The following is a 15,446-nucleotide window of genomic DNA, read 5'->3' on the forward strand; positions in this document are numbered from 1 at the left end:
ATCATCTAATGACTTTTATTAACTCTTTACACCGTGAATCTCACAAAAATATGAGGAATAGTCAATTTCTTTCTTTTGGTGAAACCAGTTGAGTATTGTTGTATTGTTCAATTGAACCAAACAACTTTTATTAAAATGAAAACAAAATCAATTTTTCTTATAACATACTTTTACTATAAATTTTTCCACGATAAAAAAATCTCTAGAATAAAAATAGTATAGACATCAAAATAATATTTGAACTTAATTTTAAAAAATTAATAAAGATGACACTAAAAGTAATATAATACTATCATATAGTACCTATTATTTTTTTCATTCATTATTTGACACGTTATTAAATAATTTATTATTTACTTTATAGACCTCACATAACTTTTAAATACTAACTTTGTATCGAGTATGCAATAATAAATTTAAATTAATACGACGTGGAAAATTCTCGTTTCGTTACCATCAACACTGTAATTATTGAGAAAAGAAAAGGAAAAACTCTAAAATTAGAGGTGAGGTGGCAAGTGCACTTTCATGTGGAGGACATGAGATCGGAACGCAAAAACTTTGTTTAATAATAAACAAAAGTAATGTAAAGTATAAAAGAATGTAAAAGGAAAACAAGTGGATATTCCACTTTCGTGTGGAACCATTTTTATTCATAACCATTATATGACACAATGGGTATATATGGATAAACTTAAACGTTTTATTATTGTTTATGGATCTCTCGATTGGGTCGAGGGTGTGAACTCTTTTTTTTATGGTATAAGATTTTTATGTTCTTAATGTTTGATCTTATATTATATCTAAATCCATGTTATATACGTGGATGATATTTTAATAAGAGAACTCACGAAATTTTATCAAAAAAAAATTATAGACTTATTAGATGAAATATTCTAATGAAATAATGATATTTGAATAAGCAAATAATTAACTATTATAAAATTTCTTGAAAAAAAATTACAACTCTAATCATAATTCTATTGATCTCTTCTAAATTTTTTTCACAATATGTAGGTTAATTTTACAGCGAGTTTATAGGACAAAATAATTCTTCATCATTCACATTTCTCTTTGAAGAAAATTATCAGTTCTTTGACGATGATCTTCACGACGATGCCGTTTTGGAGGAAGAAACGAACAAAATGATCAAATTATTGATTATTGTTTGATGTTTTATTTTTACAAAAGAACTGCTACTTTTAAGCAATTTACTTTTTTTAAAAAAACTTTAAAATATTTGAAGTAATTAATTTTAGAAAAATCTATTTTTGAAATTAACTTTTTTCTTAAAAAGATAGAAAATAACAATTACATTTTTTTTTTATTAAGAAAGAAAAAGTAATAGTAGTAAAAAATAAAAAACAAAAAAGTTTATACTTTCTTTCAAAGTTAATTAATCAATTTGGAAATCAAGGATAAAAGGGTCAAAATCCCAATTAGGTCCTATTTTAAAATGATCTTGAAGTGATTGGTTATTTTGACAATTATTATTATTTCCAAAAATATCCTCCACCTCAAAACTCATTTCATCATTATTATTGAATAATTCATAGTTGTTTTCTTGTAGATTCATGGATGTTACCTTATTAATCTCTTCAATAATAATGTCTTTATTTCCATGTGGAGGAAGATGTGAATAGTCATAAAAGTCCTTAGCCTCTAATATTGTTGTTGTAGTGTAATCCCCAAAATACCCTTGTTCCGTAACACCACCACCACTACCACCATCCTCAAACGTGTTGAATAATTGGTAGTTGTCGTTTGATAATGTAGAGAACAATAATGGTTCGAATGAACTTGGCTGCTCTACAAAGCTGTTGTTGCTACTTCTAGGTTCGGATGAGTGGCTTAGGTTTGGAGATGGAGTAATATTGTAACTACGATTGTTCTTCATTCTCTTCTTCAACGTTGAATTCCAGAAATTCTTTATTTCGTTATCTGTTCGTCCAGGTAAACGTGCTGCTATTTGAGACCATCTGATAAAATATCAAATTTTCGTTAAAACATATATTGATTAAATTTTACATGTATATAATATATACACATTTTTACTGGATTTTGAAAAATACTAGTTTTAAAGTTTTGATATCACTGTTGTTAAATATTATTTCGTTTGATTTAGTATTTGAAAATTAGGTTTGTCTGTGTTTTTTTTATAATTTTATAATCAATTTTTTTTAATCATATGTTAGAGAAATGTTTGAAAATTATCTTTTAGACTACGTTTGATTGTGTACTATATATTTGGTTTTTGACTCGATTTTAGGTTTTGTTTGATAGCTACTTAAAGTTACTTTTTATATATTTTTTTTTATAACAATTATGGTTGAATTATTCTAAATACACAACTTTTAAAAATTAAATAACAATACAAATAAATGAAAAAGTAAAAGTAGTATTTACAAAACTTAATTTTCATATATATATATAGTTCCTTTTTTCTGTAACTAAACATACATGAACATTAATTATTTCACCAAATTTCAAAACGAAAACTACTTTTTAGTTTCCGAAAGTCACATAGTTTTCTTAAAACACACTTCACCAAATCAATAAGCTACCTTAATCCTTAAAAAGCTAAAAGCTCAAAAAGCTATTTAATTTAGTACGTCAATTCGTAAATGGTAATTAACCCAATAGAAAATAATGTATCCAACAACTAAATGATTAATTGACTTAAATGAAATGAATTTGTCTCTTTGTTTTTTCATCTAATGATCAAGTGATGTGGATTCAATTGTATTAATTATTTTGCACTCAAATCAAAATACTAAATTAAACTTATTAACCATAAAGTATGGCCTACATTATTTTGACTCAATATAATTAGACCAAAAATTAATTAAATAATAGTAATAATTTTGAAAGAAAAAAGTAGGGGAAGTTAATTTTAATTTGTTTATATTAAAGAGAAAATGTGGTTGAGAGAGTAGCTGCTGTCTATTTGTATCTTTGTGAAGTATATATATATATAAGAAGAAGAAGAATTATTGCTCAGTGAACTAATTAAACTAAACCACATCGACAACCAAACTCATAATAACAAAAAATATTCATGGACTCTAATTGAACTAAACAATTAAGATGCCAAAGAGATAATATATTAGAACCAAGAACTAATTAAGTAATAGTAAAATAATTTTGTTGTAATAAAAGAAATAATACATATGTGTGTGTGAATATGTATTTTTAAATTTTATAATAAAAGTATTTAAAAATTACACCAATAAATTTGTGAGAACAAAATTATTATTTAAAATGTGGAATGAGGGTTTAGAATGAATGAATTTTGTTACCTATTGCCAAGAAGAGAATGGAAATGGAGAATGAGTTGCTCTTCTTGGGGAGAGAAAGCTCCACGTTTAAGGTCAGGGCGGAGATAGTTAATCCATCGGAGACGGCAGCTCTTTCCGCAGCGGAGGAGTCCGGCGTTTCGAGCAATGTCAGTCCAGCAACCTTGGCCATTGGAGAGCATGTATCTCATTAGCTTCTCATCCTCATCCGGCGACCAAAGCCCTTTCCTCAGACGGATGTTGGCGGCGGCGGTTGAACAATCACCTGGCTTCCTCATCAATATGTTTAACCTTTATATTATTGTTTCTCTGTATATATATATAATAATGTGCAGTACTTAAAGCTTATATAAGTGATGTGTTTTTGTGTAGTTGGAAGTGTGAAATAATATAATGTTTATATGTATAAGGGAAATTAGAGGAAGGGGGGGAAGGCTTGATGTTGTGGTAACGGTGATGATGATGGCGATGTGGTTGTGGGGTTGCTTAGAATGTCAATCTATGACTAAATGTCTCTCTAGAGAGAGAGAAGAAAATGAAAAGAAAGGATATTTCTTTGTTGGTTGTTTATTCATATAGCTAGCTAGGGTTGAGTGGACAAAACGGATTGGAAGGGGACCTATAGGAAGAGAAGAGTGGGTTGAAATGTCCATTGAAACATTGATATGTTTGTAAGTGAGAAGATTCGATATCAACAAAAAGTGAGAGAATTAAAATATATAACTATTCATATAGGTCCAGAATAAAAATACTTAATATTGATATAGTTGAAGTATCTATATATTGATATGTTAAATATATATGTCTTGCATTTACCTTCAAAACAAGGTTTAATTGTGGTTATTTTTATAAAATACATTTAAAAATATTCATTCATATATCCATAATTTTATAATATAGTTATTGACATAGCTATATTGATAGAGATTAAGTCATCACTATCCAAACTAAAACAATTTGATCTCTCTAACAATATAACAATGTTTGTCATTGCTCTATTATATTTCTCATGTTGAAGAATTTTGTATTTTGTTATAGAGGTCATCCACCGACCTTCAAAATTAAACTCTTTCAAACACGTTGGAGAATTAAAAAAATATATATTATTTAAGTTTAACATGAAGTAAAAGATTTAAACTTTTTAGCAACACAAGTTCACTTTTGAAACTATATTATTTATATCAATTAAATTACTAATTTAATATCATATAGTTTAATTTATGAAAAATGTTTGAATTGAGTGATCCGTACGATTTATTCTTAAAATTTAATCTCTACCGTCTAATAAAACTCTTATAAAATTGAATGTTCAAGAACTCTTAATCAACTCTCACAACCTTTTTCTAATCATATGCAACATTATCTTTTGTGGCCTAAAACTTGTTTGTAAAATCTAAACAAATTCAGATTGATATACCACATAAATAATAATTGCTAATTGAAAAATTATATTCTTAGAAGACTGCTAAAATTTTATAGGAAAAATCATAAACTTGTTTGTATAAAATTTTAATGGTATAGATATCATCTATTTGATTTTTTTTTTTATATACATTATACATATCATCTATATTATATAAAGATATCGTCAAAAATAGAAAAATTATCAAAAGCATTTCTACTAAATCTAGTCGGTGATCCAAACTCGTAATTTTCAAACCTCCTCGAATATTTTTTTTTAAAAAAAGAGGAAGAGAGAGAAGGGTTGTGTTCTTGTCTTTGACTCAATTAGGTTAACTTTTTTTAAATGAAATATTTTTCTTCACTCACAAGGTAATCATCATTCTTTTATTTCCCAAACATTTTTGCTTCCACTTCACATAATCAATCAATCTCTCTCTCACTCTCCAAACTTACACGTGAATTTTAAGTATTAAATCGAGGGAGAGAAAAAGAGAAAACAAAAATATTATTTTAAAAAAAAAAGTGCTTTTGAGTTCGGTAAGTCGGTGGAAAATAATACCCAAAAATTATAAACGATAAAACTATTTAAAATATTTACAAAATATAGCAAGTTTTTCAAATTTTATCAATATCTATTAATGTACTATTAGAATTTTTATAAATATTTTGATTCGTTATACTATATTTAAAAATATCCTTTTTTTTTTATTTTGCATCTATAATTTGATTTCTAAATTAAATATGATTGTTTGGTTTTGAAAATGTGTTTCAATGGACACTAACTTTAATTATTTAAACCAACAACCCTATTTTTAACATACTCTTCAACCAAATTATATCCCCAACTTCTAAAGCAAATCAGACCCCCTATATCATATATCTATACATTATTTATATTATTTTCTCTTTATCTTTATTAATTAATAATGAACACATTAATTGGTTTCCTCTCAATTATATAACTACTGAAGAAAAAAAAATAGTTACAAATTCTCTACCTCTAATGATGAGTAGGTGACAATCTCAACTGAAATATTTTTAGTATTAAGAGAGTATCATACTCATTTTGTTTTGTTTGTATAGGAAATTTGTATTCTCAAATAGCATATTAATACCGAGATACTTAAAAAAATTTCGTTCTTTTTAGAGGATTGCTTAAAAAGTTTGCCCATCAAATGTATTTTATTTAGTGAAATGATAATTTTAAATTATATTGATTTAAAAACGTGTGAGAATCACTTTTTTAAGAGATTTGATATATGTTAAGGGTTTCTTCTTTTATATATATAGAAAATTTGGGGAGATATTGGAAAGAATTTAGAGGCACAAACTTTCTAATAATTGGTGAAATAATTTGTGGGAATTTCTTCCAGAGGCTTTAAAAGCAATGACAGACCAATCATAGGGTGAAAAGTTCAAAGTACCCAAAAATAAAATCGTACAAAGAAAATTGAATTAAATAAAGAAATCAATAGATGGCCAAAATAAATAAATAAATGGATGCATTTAAAAAAGTAAAAAGTAAATACAAATACAAATAAAAATGAATGCATTTATGCGATGAAAAGCAAGTTTTCTCAATTTGGCTTCTCATAAAAAGGAATTTCAAAAGAGTGCTAAAAATATTCCATATTTTTATTTGTGGATTGCACCCATGATTTAGAAAAATTCACTTTTGTTTAGGAGCTGTTAAAGTTGTTTAAACACTCTAAAACTATTTTTATTAACAATAAAAGTAGTTAGACTGTTATTTTCTGTTGTATTAGTTGTATTAGTTAATCTGTTATTTTCTGTTGTATTAGTTGTGTTAGTTAATCTGTTAGACAGTTATCAGTTGCTGCCAAGAATCTATAAATACCAAGCTTGGTTGATGTAAATATCCTAGACATACAGAAATAAAGAATTTACTGCAGTCAGTAAATCTTTTCTCCCAAATTCTGCTTCTTCTGTTAATTTTTACTCTACATTCTCATCTCATTTACTCCAAAAACGACTTAACGTTTTTAGATATTAATCGCTTGAAAATCTATTCAAACCATCGATCTTATTCAAACCATCAATCTCATTTTCTTCTAAGTTATAAAGATTTAAGATTCACTAATGGTTGTTGCACTTATGTTCTTAATCTTGCAAAGTTAAAAGTTAAATCATCCTACTTGTCTAAATTTTAAAAATGATTTTCAAACTTACACAAATCACTTGTCTAAATTTTAAAATGATTTTCAAACTTACACAAATTATATCATTTTAGAACTTTAATTCTTATCATTTGTTAAATAATTATATTATATTATTTTAGAACTTTAATTCTTATCATTCTAATTTTAGCAATTTTAAAAATTTAAAACTTTTAGAAGTTTAAATCTAATTTTTATAATTATTATAGGTTTGAAAGTCTAGAATTTTTATAATTATTATAAATTTGAAAGAATAGAATTTTTAGAAGTTTAAAGATCCAACTATTATTATGAAAAAATGTAATTATAATTGGGATGGAATTTGTGCTATTTAATTTTACATGGATTGAACCCAAAAATTGAGATAAATTAACCTATATGATAATAAGCATATAGAGCTTTTAACCTCGAATTATGCAAACTCAAACCACACCACCATTGGATCTTTGAAACAAATCTATTATTCTAATAAATATGGTTAGGTTTTTTTCTTTTGTCATTTAATTTTTTCCAACTTCAAAAATTATTCTTTATGATTTGAAATAAGTTTTTTCTGCCATAACTCATCGGTAAAATGTAACTAAAGAAAACTTAGATTTAACTCCAAACTACCAAACCCAAAGAATAAGATGAACATGTTAATCCATAATCAAATTCTCCAATATGACTGCACATATTCGTCAAATTTTAAATTGTCCAACATGGATATAGTTATGAAGAAAAATCAACTTCTTATTGGCATCATACATAGAAAGAGAGGCATTGCCGCCCGTCATGCAAAGGCAAAAAAAGGGGAGGAAAACACCAAAAGTTCTCTTTTCATGGTTGAAAAATGGTAGAGAGCTCAAAGCAGGAAGAAGGGATCCCCATAATGTAAAAATTACCCTTTTCAGAGGCTGTTGAAGTTCACAGGTTCTCGCAAGAACCGCTCCATCTGTTTTGCTCTGGTCTTGATCGACATGTCGAACACTTTCTCCCCAAATTCTACTACTATTCCGCCAAGAATACTTGGATCAATCTGGCATATACAAGAGATTAGATGTGCCTGATAAAAGGGCTAAAACAGACCAAAAAATAGGCAAACCCTGTGATTTTAAGTACCTTCTGTTCAAGCTTGACCTTTTTCCCCTCTCCAATAATATACTGTAGAGTCTCCTTCAGTTCTTTCTCTTCTTCAGCAGGAAGGGGCTGTGGCAAAATGAAAATTTCAAAACAGAAGGATTTGTTCTTTTTTCTTTTTTCTTTTTTTCTTTCGTAAGAAAAAACAGGAGGGTTTCAAGTACTAATACCAGACTTCCATTGGTTTTATGTTATCATCCTAATGGCTTCAAATACTAAGTTGGGATTTCTAAGCTAAATATCTCTACACTTGGAGAAACTGAACCACATTTTACAACTTTTAACATTGATTTTTTTTTTTTAAACTTTGTAATTACAAGATATAACAAGGTGTAAGGCAATACATTTATATCCTAAGCATTACCTGCCAAGTCCCACATCTATGTATATTAACTTGTTCTTGGACGTTGAATCCGAATTAATATAAAACCATGCAATAGCATCATGTACAGCAAAAGAATTAAGCGCTATATAGGTAAATGAATGATAGCCATATGCCATATTAGAACTTATAACCATGGAAGATAATGAATTTCATTATAGGAGCTCGGGAACTTACAATAACAGTAGACACAATGGCTTTCACCTCTCCTCTATGAGCCATTGTCAACTCTTGAAACTTCTTTGCAATGCCGTCTACGTATTTCAGCCTTCCATTCTCAGCCAATACAGCTGGATAGGAGTGTGATTATGAAATGGTGTATCAAATTGTTTACTTAAACATACCATTTTTTCTTAAATTAAAGAAAGAAAACATCAAAATTTTAACGCTATGAGTAGTAGTAATACCCAAAAAGTTCTTCATAATTTCTGAAAACTTAGCATCAGCACAAACATCGCTAATAACCTTGACCTTGGTATCTTTATGCACTGTGGGATCACTAATGAACTGAGAGAAGGTGGCACTTCTCTTTAAAGCCTCGGCAAAGTCTACAAGCTCTTTCTCAGCCTTATCCAAGGAATTAGCTTTTACTGCGGCAAGGTACAAAGCAGAGGCATAGTTTCCAGTCCCCCCAAACAAAACCAGAGGAACCTACAATGCCATACATAGAAGAGAGCTAAATGAAAATAACCAAATTATGTGTAAATATATCGGAAAAACATGTCACATGATACTCTGCATTTCATTAAGCCACAACTGAAGATAACTGGTACATAAAACTAGTGAAACTTTTAAGTCTTAGTAAATGCAAGCCAGTTCCATTACTTTAACTTTTGCCTCGCTTTTCTTGGAAGAAGTTGCATAGTTCCTCGAGATCTGCACTTGAAGGAAAACAAACATTCACATTAATTCAATGAAAGGATTAAGTTGATTCAATAATCAAGAGCTGAGAGATGAATGGTCACAATACAATGATTGAATATAAACAACTACAAACACATGACAACCAGAAATTTCACATCCATGAGGATTGAAGCAGACTATAATTTGTGCCTACTCAAGCAAAACATTCAAGACAGACTCTGGAGGCCAAACAGATAACGATCCATGATGGAAATGAATACAAAGAACTTGGAATTTCTTTGAGTTGCAAGCAGGAGTTTGAGAATCAACTTACGAATCTATTTGCTTACTAAGAAAAAATAGGAGGCGAGGAAACATAGAGATTAGTAAATACTTTCAAAAGCTAACAGGAGTTTTTGCCACCATTACTTGGAACTGGCTCTCAGCGAAATCCAAAAACCAACAAATTCAGGACTAGTTTGTGCTAAATTAAGTGGAGAAACTTCCATTTACCCGTAGAAGATTGAATATAGCTCTCCTAGTTCAATTGAGCGTCTCATCATATTCCTTTCCCCTATTCAAAATTCCAGCAAAGTACGGTAACAGGTAGAACATAATATTAAGAGCTTCTACTGGTTAACTTGAATGAGCAATCACTAGCTTGGCTAAAAATGGCGTCAATCTCATCAGGTTTGGCTGATTTTGTTTTTTAAACCGAAAGTGTAAATATCAGAAATTATGAAGAAAAATATCACAAATTATGAAGGAAAAATGTTTTTTGGTGAACAAATAACCTTCCATTGAGGAAGAAATAAAAAATACATGGTCAGAGACTGTTTACCCAACCTTTCTATGGAGAAGAATTGTTAGAAACAAAAAGGGAATTGACATATGGCAACCAAGCAATTGATTGTCTACCAAAAAGTATTCCATTAAAATTACTATTTACCCAAGCCCATCATTTCGGTAACTCACAAGACCCTGCAAAAACCATTTGAGTGAGTCTTTTCCTAATGCTTGAAAAGTGAAGAGATTGTTTTGTTGAAATGAAAATATTATAGCCTCCAAGTCCATGTAATGGAAACTCCAAGGCAGAGATCAGAGAAAAAAATAGACGAAATCAAATTGTGTTCCTGCTTATAGTAAGTGCTTTCCCTCGATGCTTCAACTTCTAAGGCATAACTTTCTTATAGGTTTAATTTGAAGAGAAAAAGTCCCAAAAAGCAACAATTTCACTTAGGAGTTAGGACACGGATTCATAGAAACTTAAGTATGCAAGGAAGATAGCAAAGGAAAGACCTCCTTCAGTTATTTTTCCCCAAATTTGTGTGAACTGCAAAAGAAACCAATACATACGGAAATACATTACTACATGTTTCGTCATCACCAACTGAATTGGCTAGAAGTTGATTTTTCCTTTTTTAAAAGTTTGTTTCAACAAGGTTCAAACCGAAAGATGCCACAAAAATTCTTAAGAAAATGTTGCAAGGTTCTTCTTCCGAGCTACTTAAACCGAACCTCCAAAAGAATCATTCTCCATAGCATATATAAGAACTCCTATGATTTCTTGAAACTAGCTAAATACAAACCTTAAATTGGAGTGCTTTACAAAAAAGAAACCATGCATCCCAGGTACCCACTTAATTAATTAAGATCAAAGCCATTCGTTTAAAACCCTCTTTAGCAGGGGGGAATGCCTCATCTCCATGATCTTTCCGATGTACGATGCCTAAGCTCCCATCCAATCGTCTTTATTTCTCAAGCTTGTATTCAATTATAAACCATATCGATAATGTCGATGAGGGATTCGCAAAATCATAATCGATCATGAAGGGGAAAAAAAAAAAAAAAAAAGCAAAACCATTAGGGATTCGCTAATCGTTCCTCATTCTACATCACTGACGATTTGACGGCACTAAAGCCCATCATCACTTCTTATCCCTGCTTTTTCCCGCAAATCAAATGGATATTAGGAAATCAAAGCCCATATACAGGAAAGCACAGTAGGAGACGAAATAGATTGAGAAATAAATGATTCTAACCTCGGAGTTGGCAGTCGTGGGGCAAAGTAGGGCTCTTGTAAGAGCAGATCTCTGAGCCTGTGACTCCGATTTCAGAAGCTGATTGAATTGAGGAATGATCGATCTCATACGCCCAGCCATAGCCATTTCACAAAAAGGAAGGATAAACCCTAGTTTTTTCTAATTGACGAAGGACTGAAGCGAACAGCTAATGGGACAGAACTACAAAGCGGAGAACTTTTTTTTGCGAAGTGAAGAAGCCTCAAGGTTGATGGAGCCGGTTGAAGAACCGGCACGTGCATTGCACATGTTGTATGATCGGTCCGGAAAAGTAGAAACCCATGCTTGTATGACACGTAGGATGCTACAGCCATTGTAATAATGCCACGTCGCAAAGGCACAATATTAATTTACTTATCATCAAATAGGGCTTATTCGTAAGTTTATTGGCACATTGTTTGACATGTATGATACAACCATTTTGGTGTATGGGGTGAAGAACATTCTCTAGAAGTATAAGTTTTTAGTAGGGTGATCATCCATTAGTTGGAATCGATTTTTTTTATCAAACTGTCACTGAATCGATTATGGTTGATTTAGTAAATGTTCAAACTGATTTTGATCATCGATGAATAAATGTCGGTCGGTTGGTATAATACTATGAAACATATTTGGAAATTTCTCAATCTGAAACTTTCTCAAACCAATATCGTTGGTTGGATCGGTTTTTTGGTCTATTATGTTGACCCTTTGTTTGTGAGAAAGGATTCGTGTGAAGAGTTGAAGTAGAAATGAAATGCAATTATGATGAAATCCAATAGAAAGGAAAATGTTATTCCTTTGTTCTTAATTATTGAGGTTGTTAGTGAAAAGTGGGTTTTCATCAAGAAATTCTCTCTTCCATGTTACTTTTCTGTTCACTTTTACAACTTACCTTTCTTCCACGTTTTTAGTACAAGTCTCATAAAATGATCATATATCAAAAGGAATTGTATTGCTGTACATTTACTCTCAAACTTGAAAAAATAAAAACACAGATATGGAACTACAAACTTGCAAATACAGCAAAAGAGAAGAATTCTTCAAGTAGAAAACATTTCAAGCAAGAACTTAAGTATGAAGATTAAGGGAAGAAGAAGAATATGTAGAGGATTATAGTGGTCACCTACATCTACTCTCAATAAGGCATCATCAAATTTTCATTTATCAAGTGTTTTCAACATACATACAGAGGGTAAACTCACAGAATTTTTCTTTTTTTCTTCCATTTAATAAAGTATAATTTCTCAGTATTCTCATCACTGCTCATCATGCATTTTTTAACTTGCCTCTTTTAATTATAAACAATGTTATGAGTTGAGGACTAAAGAAACTGAGAGTTTCAAAACTTGGTTAATTTTTTTTCTATTTTATTTTCTAGTTAAAGAGTGTTTCTTTTGCATGTTCTTTAACAGGTGTTTTCTTAGAAACATGTTTTACTATTTTACTAATTTAATATAGTTCTGTATAAGTACAAAGCCGACTATTGATTGAGCTAGAAAAGGTCGTGTCATCCACTAATAAACTCATGAAGCTTTTGAGAGTCATGCCCATGAAGAGAGGGATGGAAGACTTCTTCATTTAAAACTAGAAGAGAAAAAAGTGAATTATATATATATATTATACGTGGGAACAAAGAAAAAAAAAACTGACCTCTCGCTAGACCATACATTATACATATATTATATATACTTAAACAACAATTGCTCGAGTTGCCTAACGGAGAGGCAAACCAAGATTAAGATCGTATGAAAACCAAAACCAAAACCATAAGCACCATTTCTAGCAGAAAATCAAGAGAAGTTCATACAAATACAGCAGCAAGACACAACTTTCTCTAAATGGTGTGTTATTATATTGTAAAGAATACTTTTTCTATTCAATGAAACTCAGTTCAAGAAAATTTGTTTGGTGGCTAAATACAGCAATCTTATCAACATGGAACTTCTCCATTATCTGTAAGCTTACAAGAAATGAGTACAACACAAAAAGAATGAAAGAATATTCTAAATGAATGACACTTTGGCTCAAGTCTTCGTGAACTTTTTAGTTGGAAAGAGTGCAAGGCTTGAGAAACCAAAGAACGTCCAATGCTTTTGCTTCTTTTTCAACAACAGAAGAAATGGCTTTAACTCTCTCAGCAGATACCTCTCCTTTTGTCACCTCCTTTACCTCTTCCATTTCCTTCTCCTAATCGAAAACACAGATGATCAATCAGAGAAGTTTGAGCAGCTGTTATATAATAATAAAAACTCATGGTTCCATTCCTTACCTTAAGTCTAGATCTCGACGCTTTTGAAGCAGGAATTTTGTTCGGTGCACGTATGCTGGAAAAGCATTGAGGAGATGGAGGATTGGTTCGGATTTGCAGTGTGTTGTCGTCTCTTTTGTGCCATGCTCTCTCCAAGTCCAGAGGGATCAAGACATTTTCGCCGTTTGCCGCACTTTTGCTGCATCAAATTTTGTATAAACTCATCATTGGCTAAACACAACAAAACGTGTTCTGGCATAGGCTTAAAAGCCAAAAAAATGGTACTTTCATATTAGGCACATGATTGACAAACAGCACATGATTCGCAAACACACATATACAATAATGATCCTTTTTTTTTTTTGCTTTACCCTTTTATATTAGGCATACGATTCACAAACACACAACAAAACGTGGCAAGAGTCTAAAGCAAGAAGATTGAAAACAAATTACTCACGTATTGATCCTTTTCTTTTGCTTTACACTGTTGCTGATTGATCCATCAGATTTCTCTATACTAAGTTCACCAAATGGCTTCCTCTGTTTCTCCTTCTTTTCAAGATCATTCAAACCCTTGGCCGAAACCTCCTTCTCCTTCTCTGCAAATTTCTTCTCACCCTCAACACCATTCTCCACAGCTGATTGCTGCTTAACATTCTCTCTCTCTCTTACCCTAATAGCCATTCTCTTTATCTCATTACAAAACTCTGTAATTTGATTCAGAATATCTCGTCCTGCAAATAAGTTCCTTGCTGAAAGTGTGCTTTTCAGCGATGGTGCCCCGTTGTTCTTCTGTTGCCCATCCTCCATCAATGGCTTCTTCTCTGCACTCGATTTGATCCCTGCCTTGGTAGCTTTGGCTGAGTGGCTTGGAGGCGTAGAAGAATTGGGATTCTGATTCTCATTATTTGAAAATTGAGGAGGCCCTCTTCTCTTCAACTTTCCATCTCTGAATTAACCCAAAAGGGGAAATGAGAAGAAAAAAAACTCAGATCTATTTGAAATGAAGAAAATCCTACTGTCAAAGTTACTAAAACTTAAACTATTTTAATGAACTACAGTACCTTCCTATACGATCACTGGATTGAAGAGTATCAGTGCTGTAACCCGGGCTTGTAAGCTTCAAAAAAAGAACAAGGCAGTATATTTAGAAGAAAAGAACATACGTGCAAAGAAAAAGAAAAGAGAAAACTATGTGCACTGTGCCCTGATTTGGCCAGATTAGCTTAGCTCAAATCTGCAAAATCTTCACATTCTTTCCGCTTAAGCGTCAATCAAACAGTACGAAATCAAAGGTCAAGAAAATGAAAGAGAGAAATAAACCGATACCTTCGTAGGAGTTACCCGAAGTAATTCCTCAGCCGTCTTCGGATGCTTACAATCTACACAGAACCAAAAGAAAACAAAACCCATCATTACCTAAAAATGCAAAAGAACTCACAGAAAAGAGTTCAGAATCCAAGAACATGATCGATCGAAAAAGAAACTCACCGGGTCGACAAAACCAGGCCTCATCATCCACGGGGTCGTGGATCGCGGTGAAATCGACCCATTTGGGGGCGTTGATGTGCTCGTACAATTCGTCCTCTACGAATCTCCATTGAACATTTTTCCAGTCGACTTTTGCTGGTTCCATTATCGTGCTCGAGAAGATGGAGAATGGAGAAGCCGATAAAGAAGAAGAAGATGATGACGAAGAAGAAGTGACCGTTGTGTTGGAGAATTCTCTGCGTTTTTTTGTGAACGTTTTTGTGGGCAGCTTGGTTTTGACCGTTGGAGGATTTTTCTTTTCTTTTCTTAATATTTTATTGTTTAGTTATAAATAAATTGTTAGGTTGTTGGGCTTTTTAATTTTGGGCCGGTTCGCTTCGACCCATCAACTCGGTTTATTTTTGTTTTAGGTAATTACACTTT

General features: G+C 31.3%; 3 protein-coding genes across 3 annotated transcripts; all 3 read right to left on the reverse strand.

Annotated features, from left to right (window-relative positions):
- Positions 1-1,358: 1,358 nt before the first annotated feature.
- LOC101210412 (transcription factor MYB83) lies at positions 1,359-3,745 on the reverse strand. Its single transcript, XM_004136069.3, has 2 exons — positions 3,300-3,745; positions 1,359-1,979 (listed from the first exon to the last, which is right to left on the reverse strand). The coding sequence occupies exons 1-2, from the start codon at positions 3,572-3,574 to the stop codon at positions 1,397-1,399; spliced, it is 858 nt and encodes a 285-aa protein (XP_004136117.1). The 5' UTR covers positions 3,575-3,745; the 3' UTR covers positions 1,359-1,396.
- A 3,752-nt stretch (positions 3,746-7,497) lies between these two features.
- Positions 7,498-11,516, reverse strand: LOC101206351 (ATP synthase subunit O, mitochondrial). Its single transcript, XM_004135882.3, has 6 exons — positions 11,264-11,516; positions 9,204-9,254; positions 8,786-9,029; positions 8,556-8,668; positions 7,979-8,065; positions 7,498-7,895 (listed from the first exon to the last, which is right to left on the reverse strand). The coding sequence occupies exons 1-6, from the start codon at positions 11,387-11,389 to the stop codon at positions 7,767-7,769; spliced, it is 750 nt and encodes a 249-aa protein (XP_004135930.1). The 5' UTR covers positions 11,390-11,516; the 3' UTR covers positions 7,498-7,766.
- Positions 11,517-13,100: 1,584 nt separating this feature from the next.
- LOC101206114 lies at positions 13,101-15,293 on the reverse strand. The gene is made up of 6 exons (XM_004135881.3): positions 15,024-15,293; positions 14,862-14,914; positions 14,597-14,652; positions 13,990-14,481; positions 13,554-13,731; positions 13,101-13,471 (listed from the first exon to the last, which is right to left on the reverse strand). The coding sequence occupies exons 1-6, from the start codon at positions 15,166-15,168 to the stop codon at positions 13,328-13,330; spliced, it is 1,068 nt and encodes a 355-aa protein (XP_004135929.1). The 5' UTR covers positions 15,169-15,293; the 3' UTR covers positions 13,101-13,327.
- Positions 15,294-15,446: the final 153 nt, after the last annotated feature.

The sequence above is a fragment of the Cucumis sativus genome, chromosome 7 (assembly GCF_000004075.3).
Source record: "Cucumis sativus cultivar 9930 chromosome 7, Cucumber_9930_V3, whole genome shotgun sequence".
Lineage (NCBI taxonomy): Eukaryota > Viridiplantae > Streptophyta > Magnoliopsida > Cucurbitales > Cucurbitaceae > Cucumis > Cucumis sativus.

Bases quoted from the DNA above. Each gene is read 5' to 3' on its own strand.
- LOC101210412 (XM_004136069.3), bottom strand. From the start codon at position 3,574: ATGAGGAAGCCAGGTGATTGTTCAACCGCCGCCGCCAACATCCGTCTG. The intron at 1,980-3,299 runs GTAACAAAATTC...ATATTTTATCAG, and splicing joins CATTCTCTTCTTGGCAATAG to ATGGTCTCAAATAGCAGCAC.
- LOC101206351 (XM_004135882.3), bottom strand. From the start codon at position 11,389: ATGGCTATGGCTGGGCGTATGAGATCGATCATTCCTCAATTCAATCAG. The intron at 8,669-8,785 runs GTATTACTACTA...ACTCCTATCCAG, and splicing joins AATTATGAAGAACTTTTTGG to CTGTATTGGCTGAGAATGGA. The intron at 8,066-8,555 runs GTAAGTTCCCGA...ATTTTGCCACAG, and splicing joins CCATTGTGTCTACTGTTATT to CCCCTTCCTGCTGAAGAAGA.
- LOC101206114 (XM_004135881.3), bottom strand. From the start codon at position 15,168: ATGGAACCAGCAAAAGTCGACTGGAAAAATGTTCAATGGAGATTCGTA. The intron at 13,732-13,989 runs GTGAGTAATTTG...AATTTGATGCAG, and splicing joins CAAAAGAAAAGGATCAATAC to CAAAAGTGCGGCAAACGGCG. The intron at 13,472-13,553 runs GTAAGGAATGGA...GTTTTCGATTAG, and splicing joins CGTCGAGATCTAGACTTAAG to GAGAAGGAAATGGAAGAGGT.